This window comes from Grammomys surdaster, unplaced genomic scaffold (genome assembly GCF_004785775.1).
Source record: "Grammomys surdaster isolate TR1022 unplaced genomic scaffold, NIH_TR_1.0 211, whole genome shotgun sequence".
Lineage (NCBI taxonomy): Eukaryota > Metazoa > Chordata > Mammalia > Rodentia > Muridae > Grammomys > Grammomys surdaster.
In genome coordinates this window covers 7,766,668-7,782,428 of record NW_021604656.1, presented here as the reverse complement: position 1 = coordinate 7,782,428, position 15,761 = coordinate 7,766,668, and the positions used below count along the sequence as shown (strand labels likewise).

Genomic DNA, 15,761 nt, shown 5'->3' with positions numbered 1-15,761 from the left:
CATGAAGGGCATGTTGCAACTTGAAACACATAACACACTGAGCACAGTGCACCCAAGTTCATAAAAGAGGTGCCAATGGATGTAATAACAGAAAAGTCCCTACACAGTACGACTAGAGGACATCATTACACTGCTCTCAATAAACAACAGGCTATCCTTTAACAGATGCTTTTTAGGGGGACAGATGTACCATGATATCAAATCCCAGTGAAGATGTAACAATAACAAAAGAGAAATGTTTTCCAGTTTCCCCAATGATCATTGCTGCAAAAGTTATCAAAAGAACTCTTGCAAACCAACTGCGTGTACATATCACAAAGACCATTCACCATGATCAAGTCGGCTTCCTTCCAGTGGCTCGTCATGTACAATTCAGCAAATGTAATACATCAGAGAAATAGACTCAAGGACAGAGACCTCATGATCGTCTTCACAGACACAGAAATGGCTTTTGACGAAATACAGTATGGCTTTATAACAAAAGAACTGAAGAAGCTAAGAACAGGGTAAACTCCAACACACTAAAAACCTATAGCCAACAGTACACCCAATGGAGGAAGCCCAAAGTATTTTCACCAACATGGTAGGAGTGCTCACTCTCATAGAGAGCTTGAAGTATTAGCTGAAACGGTAAGACAAGAAAAGGAAATAAAAGACATGCAAATAAGAAAGCAGGAAGACTTCATCAGAAAACTCTTAGAGCTGGTAATTACTTTCAGCAAAGGGTCAGGATGAAATAAAAAATGTTCAGCTTCACTGGAGTCATGAATGCAAATTAAAAGCATGCTGTCCCAGTCAGACTCATAGACATTAAGGAAATGAACAGTAACAAACACTGGTGAGGTTAGGAACCAAAGGCACCCTTGTGCACTTCCAACCACTGTGGAAATCACCATGGCTGCTCTTCAGAAAACCAAACGTTAGAACCACCATGTGACCAAGCTTAACCACTCCCGGGTATCTACACAAGGACTCCAAGACTACATCACAGAGACACTGGCACGTCTATGTTCACTGCCGCTCCGTCCACAACAGCTAAGCTGTAGAAGCACCCGGGGTGCCAATCAACAGGGAATGAACAAAGAACCAATAAACATGTGTGGTGACCTGAGTCGGTCCAAACACACAAACATCCCATGTTTTCTCTCATTTTCTGGTCCTAGATTTTGTATAGATCCATAAAATCGTGGACATGACAATAATGAAGAATAGAAATGGTTTATGGACACACAGAGTACTAACGGGCGAGAGATGAGCATGAGCACAGGTAGTACAGAGAAAACGGCACATACATCACACAATTGTCCAAAGTGTCCTCAGATAGCCCGGTAGCATGTGCGATGAGTGTGCACCAGTGAAACCCTTTAAATATATCTTTAAACTTGTAAAGACTCCGTTGAGCAGTGTTGTCATTTCTCCAACTCTTTCCCTGCGGTTTACACACGCGGGCATCTCAGTGTTACCTTCGCTAGACTCCTAGGGTTATGATTTAGAAAACATATTTACTGTCTTTTCACTGCCAGTTACACAAGAGTACACACTGATGGTGGTATGGAAAACAACTAATGTTCGTTTCTTAAGTAAAAACCCAGAGATCATTGCCTTTCCTGTGTATTGCTGAATCCCTTATTAATTCACCTTTAAAATTTTTTCAAATTACGTCATTTATCTCCAAATGTGTTGTTGTTGTTATAGATCTAGGAAATCCTGCCATTTATATCTTCTGATTGTGAGCTTTTTCTTCTAATTAGCAATATGTGAAATCCAATACAATCATCAGCCAACTGTTTGTAAACATTTTCTTTTGAGCAGAAAGAAATAAAAACAAAGTTTGAGATGATAAAATGCTCTTTGGGTGTTAGATGCTCACAGGAAATGTATGTTGAAGTATATGTAATAAACGTTTGGGTTTATGTTTTTTCAAAAAGTCAGAAGTATAGTTTATAACTTTCAGACAATTAAATGAGCAGATACAATAGATGGAAATAAATGAAAGAAAACTCATGCTACAGAATATCAAGGGAGGCATCGAAAGAGGCACATTCACCAAAGCACAGAACAGTCCAATACATGTTTAATAATACTTAGCAATCAGGAAAATGCACACTAAAAGGGCCAGGCAGCACTCTTAAGAGAGATTACCTAAGAAGTTCACTGATATCAAGGTTTATGACTTGCTAGAGTGGTAAGCTGTGGGTATAGCCAACTTGAAGACACACATCTTACAAGACAGAAGTTCATCTCTGTGAGGTCTTCTGTGGAAGGACTCTGAGGGGAACACTGTGATTGTAATAAGTTAAGAGCACTGGAGGCTCTTCAGAGGACTGGGTTCAGTTTCCAACCAATACCCACACAGTGGCTCACAAGCTGTGATTCCAGTCCCAAGGGAATCAAACGCCCTCTTCTGGCTCCTGTCGGTACTGCATGCATGAGGTGCACATACATACACTCAGGTACATATATAATTTTAATTAAAACAAATAAAAATAAAATCTTCTCTAAAGTTGGAAATGAGCCAAGCTACCATCAGCATGGAACACTTACTGGAATTAAGACACATTTGACCACAAACGTTATGCAATAGTTAGAAAGAATATCATGAGTCTGTCAGTATTGACCTAACAAGATTATAGATACAAATGAAAACGCTGCTTTTCTAGAGTGCAGGGAAATACTTTTTACGACAAACTGTACTGATATTACTTATGCATGGCAAATGTAAAATGCCTTGAAAAACACAAACAAGGAAGGAAAGCACAGAGCAACTTCTGAACAGGGATCAACAAACACCTAGCACCCAGAGTCACCTGACACAGCCCCAAATGCTGTTTTAACAGGCACTGTTGATACTCAAGTGGGTTAAAGATGTGACCATTTAGTCCTAGGGAATCAATCAAAGCTCAGATCACCTCCCAAGGGGGTAAGTTGATATGAAAATACTACTCTCAAACATAATTCACCAAGAAATATGTAGTTAAACAAAAGAAATAAAAAAAATACTAAAGATAGACAGACTGAGAAAAATAAATATCTGTTTACTTCAAACATTTCTTCTGTCCACATCTCAAGGGTCAACCACACCAATGATGGGTCCCCTCTGAACCCATGTCAAGACTGCATGGCCATTTAAGAGTTGGTGTCGGACAAGGACAAAGCAGCCACCCATTCAGATGCAGCTTGTGGGACAGGGGCCTGTGTCAGATGTTCTCTGTTCCGTGTTTCCTGGACAGGAGGCCAAAACAGCTGTGGGGATTTGGGTGCAAGCCAGATGGCCAGGTGACCAACAGCACCTATCCTGTCCCTTGAGGCAGCTTCTCTCAGCAGTTCTAACGTGTACAGAACAGCCAGCTCTTATCAGCCGAGAACACACACATAGTTGTTTGGTATGGTAGTTTTGTCTGTTTGTCTGTCTGTTGGCTGGCAAGGAAGGCTGAGGGAAGCAGGCAAGGTGAATAAAGTCTAGTTTCTCCACAATGAGAACACAAGACTGTCTGTGACAGAAAAATCTGTGTGACAAGTGAGCGCTGTCTTCTAAGGTCCTCCAGAGTACGGAACAAGCTCTTACCTTTTATTACCATCATTAAATCCTCCTTAAGAGTCAGCAGCAATAGTGTGGTTCTTAAATAAAAGACAGGGGCTCCGGGAGGGAGATGGTTACACACATTCCTGGAGATAACAAACAAGGCACCACGTGGCATGCTCTCGCTTTGTCACCCGCCACCAGGCAAGAGCAAACAGAACTGTCTGTGAGCTTGTCAACTGTTTGACTAGCAGATTAAAATTTCGATGAAGGAATAACACCCACATGTGTCATTGAAGAGATAAATCATAGCGACCTTGACCCTGCTCTTCCTCCTTGCGGGACATGAGCTCTCGCTGAGAGCTGGACTTTGTCCAAAGGTGTCTATTTAAACTCTCCAGATGGAAGTGTTGGGAAGAGCAGGAGGGGACAGTAGAGGCTGGACCCAGGCACAGGGCTGAGCAGGCAGGAGTGCAGCCGGCCATGGCACAAGAGCCAGAAGCATGCTGCAAGTGCGAGCCTAAGGATGTGAAGGTTTAGATTGTTTACCTCAGCTGCTAAGACTCCTTCAGAGTCCTGTGGGCTTCCCTTTGGCCTACATGCCAATCAAGTGTGTGTGTGTGTGTGTGACTTGGGAAGGCCTGTACTCTTCACGCATATTTTTGGAGAAGCAGATAGTCAAAGGGATGCATGGATGGTGGACGGACAGGCAGGCAAATCAACAGAAGAATTAACCGGATACTTTTCCTTTATATTCTTTTTTTTGTTTGTTTGTTTTGTTTTGTTTTTCGAGACAGGGTTTCTCCGTGTAGTTCTGGCTGTCCTGGAACTCACTGTGTAGACCAGGCTGGCCTCGAACTCAGAAATCCGCCTGCCTCTGCCTCCCAAGTGCTGGGATTAAAGGCGTGCGCCACCACCGCCCGGCCCTTTATATTCTTTAATGCCAGCCTTTCAGAAGCAATGTTCTACTTGGGAAGAAAATTCACTAAAGGCGCTCCCAACTGGCTCCTCCACACTGCATGTGAACGTCTGATTGTCCAGAGACTTCCACAACACACTGAGAAGTCTGGGTAGTGGTGTCCTTCCCAGACCCACTACCATACCAAGACAATGAGAATTAATTTACAGCAACTAGAACTCATTGATTAAAAGTAAATTACCGCAATTGGGTATCTGCAGGTTCACCAGGGGCGTGTTCTTGCTGCTTTCATCGAGGCAGTACAAATCCTGAGTGTCAGGGCTGGATTTAGTCTCCTGGAGGGTCTTGAGCCACATAATGTCACAGGAGCATGTGAATGGATTTCCGGTCAGGATCCTAAAGGAACAGAAACACAACCCAGTCAGGCCCCCCCGCCTCCAGTTCGGCTTCGCTAGCGGTTACAGGAGGAGTACATGCTAGCCGCCAACCTTTGAAAGTCACACCCACTTTGACGGCATGACAGTGCTTATTATTCACCGCATTATTTAATAACTACTGCTCTGCTGTTATGTGCAAACAAAACGGTAGAGGCTAAGGATAGCAAAGAGATGCAAAACTTTGCAGAACATTTAGGGGAAAACAGATCTGAACAAACACAGCCACGACAGAGTATCTCATGATGGGGCGAGGTGCCATTCTTGTACTTAAGTGGAGATGCTAATGGCGACTTTTTACAGGTGTTCACATCCTATTTCTGACCAGGCTAGAGATTTAAGAGTTCTTGCTTCAGCGGGGGAGCAGAATCATTTTGTCTCCATTGAAAATGAAATTAGAGTTAGCGATCTAAGGCTGAGGTGTACCAGCCAGGAGGCCTTCTCGCTTGCCATCTCGTATTGCCCACCCCTCCCCCCAGGCCTTTTCATCCAAGCAAAAAAGCTGAGGGCAGAAACTGGAAGGGAGAGAGGCAGAGGACATATATACACATCTTCAACCCTGTGAGGGTTTCGCACGGTAGCTCACTGGGCTCCGAGGCTGAGGAGTCTACACAGGACAGGTACAGAAAAACACACTGCCAGCCAGGCCTCAGCCATGCTGTCTGGACTGCTAGGTACTACAGCGGGTGAAGGAGGAAGTGTGTGAGAAGGAAAACAAAAACCACAGGGGGGAAAAAATCTTTAGTGCTTATTTATAATGCTCAGTGGCCTATTTAAGATGAATCCCATTTATGATAATGAACCCTTAAATGAGGTCATTTTCAATCGTTGCATACACTGCCTAGCACTAACCACAACACTTAAGATTTCCTGAGGACAGGACCTGGCTTTGCAACATCATTTACTCCTGTGGTTTTCTGATTGCGTTCTAAGAATCTCGGAGATTCCCCGGAGACTTTTCTGTGAGTTTCATGGGGGGAAGTGTGGTCATGGTAGACTGCTTTAATTTGTATCTGCTCGCCCATCTCCAAGTACCCCGCCAATATCAAAACAGGACTGGATGCTATGAGACATGGACAGTGAGACAGAAAAGAGGCCCACCCTTGGATCAGGCTCAAGTTGCCCAGGATAATTCCTAGAGTTCTGAGTACTCAAATAGCTGAAGTCTTTCTAAAACGATGCTATAGTCAAATAAGCTAAGTGGGAGGAAAAATGGAAGAGATGTTTCAATGACAAAGCCCAGGGGGTTTCCATGACCACACAGCCCTGGCAGAGAGCTGGTCCTCCTGATTTGCTTAGGCACTCACCTCTCCCACTAAGGGACAGAATCCTAGACACAAACTACTCTCTTTCATTCTAACAGGTAACTTGCACATGGTCAACACCTACTGAGTGTGTCGTTGAACAGTGCTGTTAGTGGAATTTCGAAACATGAACTGGAAAGCATCTAATTTTGAATCCATCCAGGAAAGTTTGTGCAGTGGTGCCCAACACCTTCACCCGGAACACCTCAGTGTGTGTCACACGGCTGCCTCTGAGGTATCACGTCTCTGCCTGTGTTAGAAGTACCAAAAGCACAGAAGAGGCATGTCCTCAATGCCATGTGTGAGCTAATTAAACTAGCCTTACAGACATAAGGTGCAGGACAGTGGTTGCTGGGTGCTGGGAAGGGTGGAGGAGACAGCCTGGCAACTGGGGTACAAAGCCACGGTCAGACCAAGGTAGGTAGCATTCTGCCATGTAGTAAGCTTACTATGTTGATTACTATGTAATTTGTATTTCATAATAGGTAGAAGAAAATATTTTGAGTGTTCAATATATGATATATATATATATATATCCATATACTCATACATATATATAATCATACTGTACCCAAGGAAATATATAGCTAGTATAAATGTAAAGTAACTCAAGGAAGTAAAGTTAGTTTATTCTAAGTAGTTGCCAGTCTTCAAGACTTTCACCATGTGACCCCCTTCCTGCTTGTACACTTGTGACCTCTCCACTAGGGGCATCCATATGTTGTGCTTGAACATAGTGAAAGACCCTCTTTATAGGAATGTAAAGGTGTCATGTATGTCTTGTCCTGAATGCCTAACTCAGTGAGCTCTCCTTCCTCTGGTGTTAATTTTGAGATCATGTCATCACCCCCCCCCCAACTCTCCTACTATCTGTCAAGACCAAAGTCCTACATCCTACACACACACACACACACACACACACAGAGACAGACAGACACGTATACTATCCTCAGAAACTAGACCTGCCTGCCAGCTCTGGTGGATGTAACTATTTCCAGCAAGATGGTTCCCTATGGATTGATGTAAACTGTTCTCATCTTCTTCAAGCCCTGTGTGAGTTATTCCAGGATATCTCTGTTGAGATGACAAGGAGCTGCCCACCTGGGGCAACCAGCACTCAGAAGTGCACATGCCAGCCTGGCTGTAGCTGGCGCATGCTTACAGGCAGCCTTCTCATGTATCAGCCTTGGAGGCTGGGTTTCCATTGTGGTTCGTTCTCTAGGGGACTTCATCCTGGTATTCAGAGCTCAAGTCAACTCTTACCCCATCACCACCTGGATCAACAGGAAGGGGAGGACAAGAGCCACCCCCAAGTTGGGAGCCAGAACCAAGACCCAGTTCCACCTCTCTGTTGTCTCAAAGCAGACAGGACAGTGGCCCTAGAACCCTCTTCCTCTACCCTGAGCTGTGAAGCATCATTAAAAACCCTCAGTTCCCCCTTCAGCTTTCGACGTGTGATGACTCCTCCCCACCTCATATTCCTGACTTTCCCAGAGAATTTTTTTAAGTGCCACAGTTAAGCTGATGCTTCTTCCTGAGATCCAGAGCCCTGTCCCTCAAGCCTCACACACCTTGGGGTCCTCTCAAGCACCTCACCACAACAGTGGCAGCCTTTCCTATTTGCCTGGCGTTGATTACACTGAGAACTGAGCACCTCGGGAGTGCTGACTGCTAGCCATCAACGTGGCCCCAAGAGGGCATAAGGATAAATATCAAGCAGAAGGGTGAACCCAAAAGAACGGCTCCCAGAGATGGCGGCTCTGGGAATAATTTCTCTGCCAGGGTTGGCTCTACCCAAGCCTATACTGGGCTGACAGACAAAGCTGGAAGGGTGTTTTATCCGCTGTAATTTCCTCTTTGACGAACGTGCTTTATTTCAGGGCTTGAATAAAACAAGACCCAGATGAGATGAAATATAAAGCTACTTTAGCACAGAACTCCCTGCTGTTTTTTTTCCTCTTTTCTCTCTATTAGAAAATAAATTATTTATGTGAAAAACGACATTCAACTGATCATAATAACTTATAAAGGAGATAGAGACTGTAAACCCCCAATCGGATTACAATAGCGAAGCTAGAGAAAACATTTTTCAATAAATTTGATGAAACATACACTTGCAATGGTACTCATTCAAAAAAAATACTTAATTATCCTTTCTTTTGAAAATTTCTGCCCAAATGCCAGACAAAATCGTTACTTACAGGTCAGATAAGTCAAGGTGGCGGAAATGTCTTCTGGACAAACTTGTCAGCTTGTTTCGTGTGAAATTACTGAAAGAAATCAGATAAGTTAAGTGTAACTTTAAAGGTCATGATTTAAGAATGATATGTTCAGACAGTGGTTTTGTTTTCAAAATGTAATTTTCCTAGACTGGGGTACCCATCTTACTGGGAGCCAGTTGTGTCTTTTAACCTGAAAAGATAACTTCCTGGGGTCCCTGCCTCTCTTATGGTTCCTATGCACTGAGAGAAGAGTATACATTTCTCAGAGTCTCTTTTTAGTATCTTTGTTTCACCCAAAAGTTTATGTTTTGTATATCGATTCAAAGTCCAGTTCTCTGCCCAGCTGAGCTCCCAAAGCTTTGGGGGAATATGTAATAAAATGTCACATTATAAGCCCATGAGAGGGGAAAAAAGAGGTCCTTAAACTAAAGAGTCTCTTGAACATTTTTGAGGTATGTGACAAACAAAACTCGGACTAGACAGACTTTCAACTGTCCTTCCAGGAAGGAACACACATGCTGACTGACACCGCCTGGTGGGACCGTTTATACATGACCTTGATGAGGGAGTAGCTCCGAGAAGAGACCAGGGCCAGCCCTGGGGAACAAGACATGTGTCAGGCTTTAGTGAGAGAGAGAGAGAGAGAGAGAGAGAGAGAGAGAGAGAGAGAGAGAGAAAACAACCTTGTGAATTTCCTGGTGTGTTCCAAACGCATGTTTTCTGTAGTGTGAATAAGTGTTTCCAATGAGCCTGGCAGCTGAATTTGTTTACTGTTTAAAATTTACTTAAAGTTCTTGAGCCTGTGGACGGGTATTTCCGACAAGCAACAAACGTATAAAAACAAACAGCCACATCCGTCCACAAAAACATCCAAGACCCCATCCACGAAGCTCCTGGTTTCTCATGCAGCCCAGGCAGGCAGGTGTCTAAGAAGAAAGTCTGCTAGGGACAGTAACCCTGGCCCTGCCCTGTACCTGAGGCTAGTACGCTGTCAGGCCAATGACATCTCAGCCATCTGTAGGAGCTAAATCACGGGCTGAAAGGGTTAGCTCACGAATGGGTGGTGGTCCATCCAGAGAACTGCCTTCAGGAAGATTCCCACCCACCTGAACCCTGGCCCACAGGGAGATGCTCTTATGCCTTGTAATCTTGCATCTTCACCATTCACACTAGTACAATGTGCTCACCCACAGAAAAGGGTACCCCAGATGAACATATAACCCATCAGGGAGTGGTAAGACATGCCCATGTAAGTCTCTCTTTGAGGACATGAATTAAGAGTGGTTTCTGTGGAGCATATCACGCCAAAAATCTCTGCCTGTCTTTAAGGCTCAGATATGTTCATACTCAGCACAAAGCCCAATCTTTCTGAAAAAGAGAAAAAAAATCTGTTCTTCTCCCCCAAGATAAATAAAAGGGGTACAGGGGCAGGGATGGAAGGGAAGGGAGGGAAATGAAGGGAGGAGAAGAGAAGGAGGAGGAGAGGAGAGGGGAGGGGAGGGAGGAGGGGAGGGAGAAGGGGAGGGGAAGAGAAGGGAGAGGAAAGCAGAGACCAGGAGGGGGAGAGAAGCAAAAAGAGGGACGATGAAATTTCCCCACCAGCTCCGTGCTGCCCTATGGAGCAGTCTTCCCCATACCCCCACCCCTACCCACACCCCTCCATCAGCTCCAGCGGACCTATGGACCTATGGAGCAGCCCCTCCCCATCAGTTCCGCGCAGCTCTGTGCTGCCCTATGGAGCTGCCTCCCCCTGTCAGCTCCGCGCTGCCCTCCCTGGAAGCAGCTGCTAGGTTGGGTTGCCAGAAGCACAGTGCAGCTCGGGGTTACGGGCCAAAGAACAAGATGAGTTTTATGAAGCATACTTAGGAATGGGGCCAAAAGCCAAAAAGGAGGAAGAAGGAAGAAAAAAAATCAACAATCCTCTTACTGTTTGATTGTAAAACTTTGCTAAGAGCCTAATTAGCACCTCGGCAAAGCCTCTGGAAAACACAAAAGCTGGCTTTTCTCACAGTCCCAGGGGTTTTAGGGGCTGGGCAGCAATTAAAGGCACCCCGACATACATTCAGAGAACCAGCACTGAATGGTGGCTGTATGACTAGCATGGACCAGGCAAACTGAGGCAAAGATAAGGCAGGGCTCTCCTGTCAGGTCCCCTACAGCAAACCCATCTGTCCCTCATTTCTTTTCTTTTTCTTTTTTTTTATTGGATATTTTCTTTATTTACATTTCAAACATTATCCCTTTTCCTGGTTTCACCCTTGGAAACCCCCTATCGCATCCCCCTCCCTCTGCCTCTATGAGGGTGTTCCCCCACCCACCCACCCACTCCTTCCTTCCCCCTGCCCTGGCATTCCCCTACACTGGGGCATGGAGCCTTCACAGCACCAAGGGCCTCTTCTCCCATTGATGCCCGACAAGGCCATCCTCTGCTACATATGCGGCTGGAGCCATGGGTTCCTCCATGTGTACTCTTTGGTTGGTGGTTTAGTTTGTGAGAGGTCTGAGGGGTCTGGTTGGTTGATATTGTTGTTCTTCCTGTGTGGTTGCAAACCCATTCAGCTCCTTCAGTCCTTTCTCTAACTCCTCCATTAATTTCTATATAGGTAGAGGAGCCCAGCGGGCTCTTCAGGCCAGCCTTGGGCTACAGAGAGACAGCTTCTAGCACATGTTTCTTCACTAGCCATGTGCACCTCAGTGTGCTGATAACCCAGAAAACCCAGGCTAAAGAAGCTGGTTCCAGGGCCCTCAGTCCCAAGCAGAGACTAGGACAGAAGACAGATGCTGGAGCCGACTCCTCCTGCATCTCTTCCATCCTCCAAGGCAAGCTACCCAACTGCAGCTAGGAAGAGCCTCTTTCTTCATGCGGCTGGGTGTGAAGCTAGCTGGTATCTCACCTCTCTTTGCCACTGTCTGAACGCTTGCCTAATTTCATTGGGCCATACTGCTTGACAATAGCTACACACATCCATAAAGTATTTGAAGTTTGATCAATTATTGGATCCTGGTTGTGGTCTGGTAAGGAAGCTGTATAGAATATCTATCCTTGAGTGAGGCAGATACATAATTTAATGTAAGCTGGATACGGAAGCTACAACATCATTAAAATTATTCTATCACCATGCACATGTATAAACACACACACACACACACACACACACAGAGGCTATCAATAAAATTACAATTAGCCACAGCCCACTGTTCATATTATAGCAGGAGCATCAATCCCCCCAAGGAATCAGACAACACACGTTGGAACTGCTAGGTGATTTGTGTCTAGGGTCATCTGTAATCAAAATTCAAAAATGTAACTATTGAGGTCATTAATTACTTCTGAGAGGTTGCAGTGGGGTGTTTTTCCATTCTTCTACTGCTGTCTGGGCTGCGCCACCAAGGATTACACACACATCAAGTCTGCCCCCAGCAAACTGACCCAGACAGGCTGTCAAGAAGTGTTTTAAGAAAATGTGCCCCAAGTTCTATCCTGGTTTTGCAGAAATGTTTTGTATCTTAGAAAGTGGCTTCATCATTCCTGTCACATATGAAATATGAACCCATGATAATGGCTTTATGAAATTTAGGGTCTTCGGTGATATGAACACATCTCCATGGAGCATCCAGACAGGCTGTTCTGAGACAGTGATCACTTCAATAACCGGCATAGAAGTCAGGAACTATTGTCCCCGGGAAAGGGAAGATGGACAGATGTTACAAGATGATGGCAATGGCAGAAATTTTATCTCCTCTGCTCCTGTTTTAAGAACACGGTAAGGAGCTAGTCACCTGGTTAAGTCCCCTAGTTCTCAGACTGGATTTTTGCCCATTTCCTGGGGATATAGACATCAGTCTAGACAAGAGAAATGTCCAGGTGAGACCCTGCAGGTAAACTGTGAAGTGCTGAAGTTATCGCTGAAAAGAGAATTTGGTCAATCAGGTAACAGCTCTCCAGCAGAAGATTTCCACTGGAAACTCACAGTGTGAGGGAATGTGAGCTTGGGGCGGGGCCGTGGATACTTTTGTCTTTCGGGTGACTTGTCTAATAAGATCTCAGGGAGGCCATAATTTATTGACTTAACTCATATGATTGAGGGGACTTACCAGAAAACCACATAGCAACTCATATTTGTTGCATTTCCAGTTGACTTCAGTCAAAAAAATACCAACAGAACTTGGAAGAATAGCAGTTTCTACTATTAAGAGTCACCTGGAGCTTTGGCAGTGATAGTGATTGATATTTTTTTCTGTGTTTATCAATCTATGGCACATGCTGTTGAGAAAATGAACGTTCAAACGGTCCTATTATAAAGGGAAAAGCAACCGTAATTTTTATTTTCTTAAACCGTCCAAGGCCAAGTCAGCGTCTTGATTAGTTGACTTGATGTCTTCCAGGGAGCGTGTCTTGATTCCAAGGGAAAGAATCAAGGACTCTGTACAAGGACATCATTTTCACATCAGAGTCCTTGCCGTTGGCCCAGCACTCTGTCCAAGATGGAAATGGCCCAGAAATTCATGAAAGGAAATAAACAGGCTGTTCTAAGTACCCCTCTGAAGCCATTCAGAAATCAAACAGAATCAAAGCTAATGTTCCTAAGCTATTATCACAGCTATGCTAACTTTTAAGAAGGAGGTTTAGAGTTGGCAAAGAAGGAAAATAAAGAAGAGTGAGAAAAATACTGAACAAATCGGGTCCTGGGAAGCAAAGAGGCGGCTGTACTCACATGTGCCGCAGGTTGTTATTTTTCAGAAACGCTTTGTGAGCCACGAACTTTAAGCCGGAATCCACAATCGTCCTGCAAAAAAAAAAAAAAAAAAAAAAAACACATAATGGCATTCACGTTAGGAGTAACTAGCAAATTACCTACCTGACCACAGCGGAACACGAGACAAGCCTCTGACATAATGTGTGGACATGGTGAGTACTCACAGGTTTGTCAGCCCCACGTAAGCGTCAACGTCATTTTCATTGATGATTTCTAACCTTTTCTGGTTTGCAATGAGACTGTAACAAAGCAGAAAGGGAATTATGGGTGATGGAGAACATTGGCGATAACGTGGAATTATGGGTAACTGGTACTGTTGGTTCTCTGAGAATTTAGTACCCGTTATTTCCACCATATGCACCCCCACGACTCCAGCTTCCCCTAGATTCACTCACAACCCTTTCTTTACAGTGAAGGCAATAACCAGATCCCGCCATCCATGGCTTGCTCATTGTTTTTTCCTTTCCTGTCTAAAAAATTTCAGTTGTGAAGGTGCCAATGTTCTCAGAGTATCTCTATGACCACTCAAATGTGTGGCACACTTATGGTGACAGCCTGGAAGTGTGAGAACGGTCACATGTCCCTGCCATTCCAGGAAACACCTTCCCTTCCTCTCCTTTTATCTTGTAAAACTTGAAGAGCATTTGCCTCCTCCCTGGTTGTCCTTTCCTTGGCCAGCATTGTCTCCTTCTGCCTTTGTCAGCCACAACTCCAATATTTCCTTTGATGAACCACATTCCACGAGTCCCAGGTGACCCTAGTGAAGTCTCTATAGGAAATGGCTCTCCTCTCCAACCCCCCCAAAGTTTCTAAATGTAGGAATTACATAAGGACCCCAACAAATGACAAAGAACAATATTCCCTCGGCCTTTATGATTGGCTGAGAGATGTGTACGTGACCTCAGCAAGACCAGAGAAGCTCTTTCTTAAGATTTAACACTATGAATCCAGGGAGAAGGGGGTGGGGCTTTTTCATTCTCTGGACTCACAACTAAAGAATAACATAGGGCTAGGGCTTCCAACAGGTGACTTTTCTGCCACCAGAAAGAGGCCATCCAAGAATGGAGTCAACGGGAAGACAAGAACTGATAAGGCATAAAAAGGGACAACATCCCGAAAACTAGAGATACAGAGGTATAGCTATCTCTGAAGCTAGAGATTACAAACCTAGTTTGATCTGAGTTTCTGTCATATGCACTCATAGTCTCCAATAGTACAAACATATAGATGTTAAAATTACTATGAGGGGAACTCTACTTCGTATGTTTAGGAACCCTATGTTCTTACATCAGAATCTCTTTGAAAAGAGAATTGTTTCTAAAATTATTAATGTGCACCACAACTCTGAGGTCACTCAGATGTTGTATAGACAATAGGTGAATGAGGAGTGATTAATGTGTGGATGATGGACATTATAGATGGGTGTGTGGGCGGATGGTGATTGAACTGGTGGATGGATGGATGGATGGATGGATGGATGGATGGATGGGGTGGTGGATGGATAATGTATACATATATGCATGTATGCTTGTATTATGATGGCTGGAAAATGTGTGTATGTATGTATGTATGTTGGATGGATACTGGTGGATGGATGATGGATGAATGGATGGATGGGATGGTGGGTGAATAATGTATGTATGTATGTATGTATGTATGTATGTATGTAGATATGCACGAATACATGAATGGATGGTAGGTTGATGGACGAGGGAAGGATAGTTGGCAACAGTTGCAGTTACAAAAATTCTACAGGAGTCATGTTTGGGTGAGTTTTCCTTGGTCTTAAAAAAAATAAAACATTAAGATATGAAGCCCTTTAATTAACTCACTAAAGTCAAACATATAGCTCTTCTGCTGACAGTGAGTTAAAATGGAAATAAATATCTTGACTAATGAGGCATGAGAGTGGCTCAGCATCCTGGGTCTCTGCCCAATGAGAAAACCAGCATGACAAGATGCAGGGTAAGAACGTGGGCAAGAGAGCTGAGGAGACGGCTCTGAGGGTGGATGGCTTACAGTGCAGATGCGGAAAACCACGTGAAAGTCGGAGGTATGCACCTGTAACCCTAATGCTGGGGATATAGAGAGAAGCAAACTCCATGGGCCTCTTGGCCAGCCAATCTGACTAAATGGCAAGCTCCAGGTTCAGAGAGAGATAGTGTCTGAAAAATAAGATAGAAAGCAGTAAAGAAAGATCCAAAGTTGATCTCCAGCCCCGACACAAGCAGACAGAGATAAGTATGCCCTCATATTTATATGCAGATAGACCACACACAGATGCACACACACACACACAAACACACACACACACAGAGATGAGACAGACAGAGAGACAGAAAAAGAGAGACAGAAAGAGGGAGAGAGAGATCTAAAAGAAGAAAGAAAATAGAATTAGGTCACATTAAAATTAAATGGCCAAGTATATAAAATACACCAAAAACAAAATGATTTTAAAAGAAGCCACACAAACACAACATCAACAACACAGCCTCCCAAAAAGAAGGTCAGGACCCTCTCAAGCTCTCAGACTCCTCATCCAAGACCCAAGAAGGAATCCAGTGAAGTGGCTAGTACACAGTCCCCCCTCCTCCCAGTGAAGTGG

At 44.3% G+C, this 15,761-nt stretch overlaps 1 protein-coding gene across 2 annotated transcripts in view; it reads right to left on the bottom strand.

The window, feature by feature from the left end:
- The window catches only part of Ntrk2 (neurotrophic receptor tyrosine kinase 2), a 305,974-nt gene that overhangs the window by 261,781 nt on the left and 28,432 nt on the right, over nucleotides 1–15,761 (bottom strand). For both annotated transcript variants that reach the window (XM_028772066.1, XM_028772067.1), the window contains exons 2-5: nucleotides 13,321–13,395; nucleotides 13,115–13,186; nucleotides 8,379–8,447; nucleotides 4,681–4,835 (exon numbers count right to left, since the gene is read on the bottom strand). In XM_028772066.1, the coding sequence (XP_028627899.1) occupies nucleotides 4,681–4,835; nucleotides 8,379–8,447; nucleotides 13,115–13,186; nucleotides 13,321–13,395 (371 nt within the window). The remainder of the gene's footprint in view (nucleotides 1–4,680; nucleotides 4,836–8,378; nucleotides 8,448–13,114; nucleotides 13,187–13,320; nucleotides 13,396–15,761) is intronic.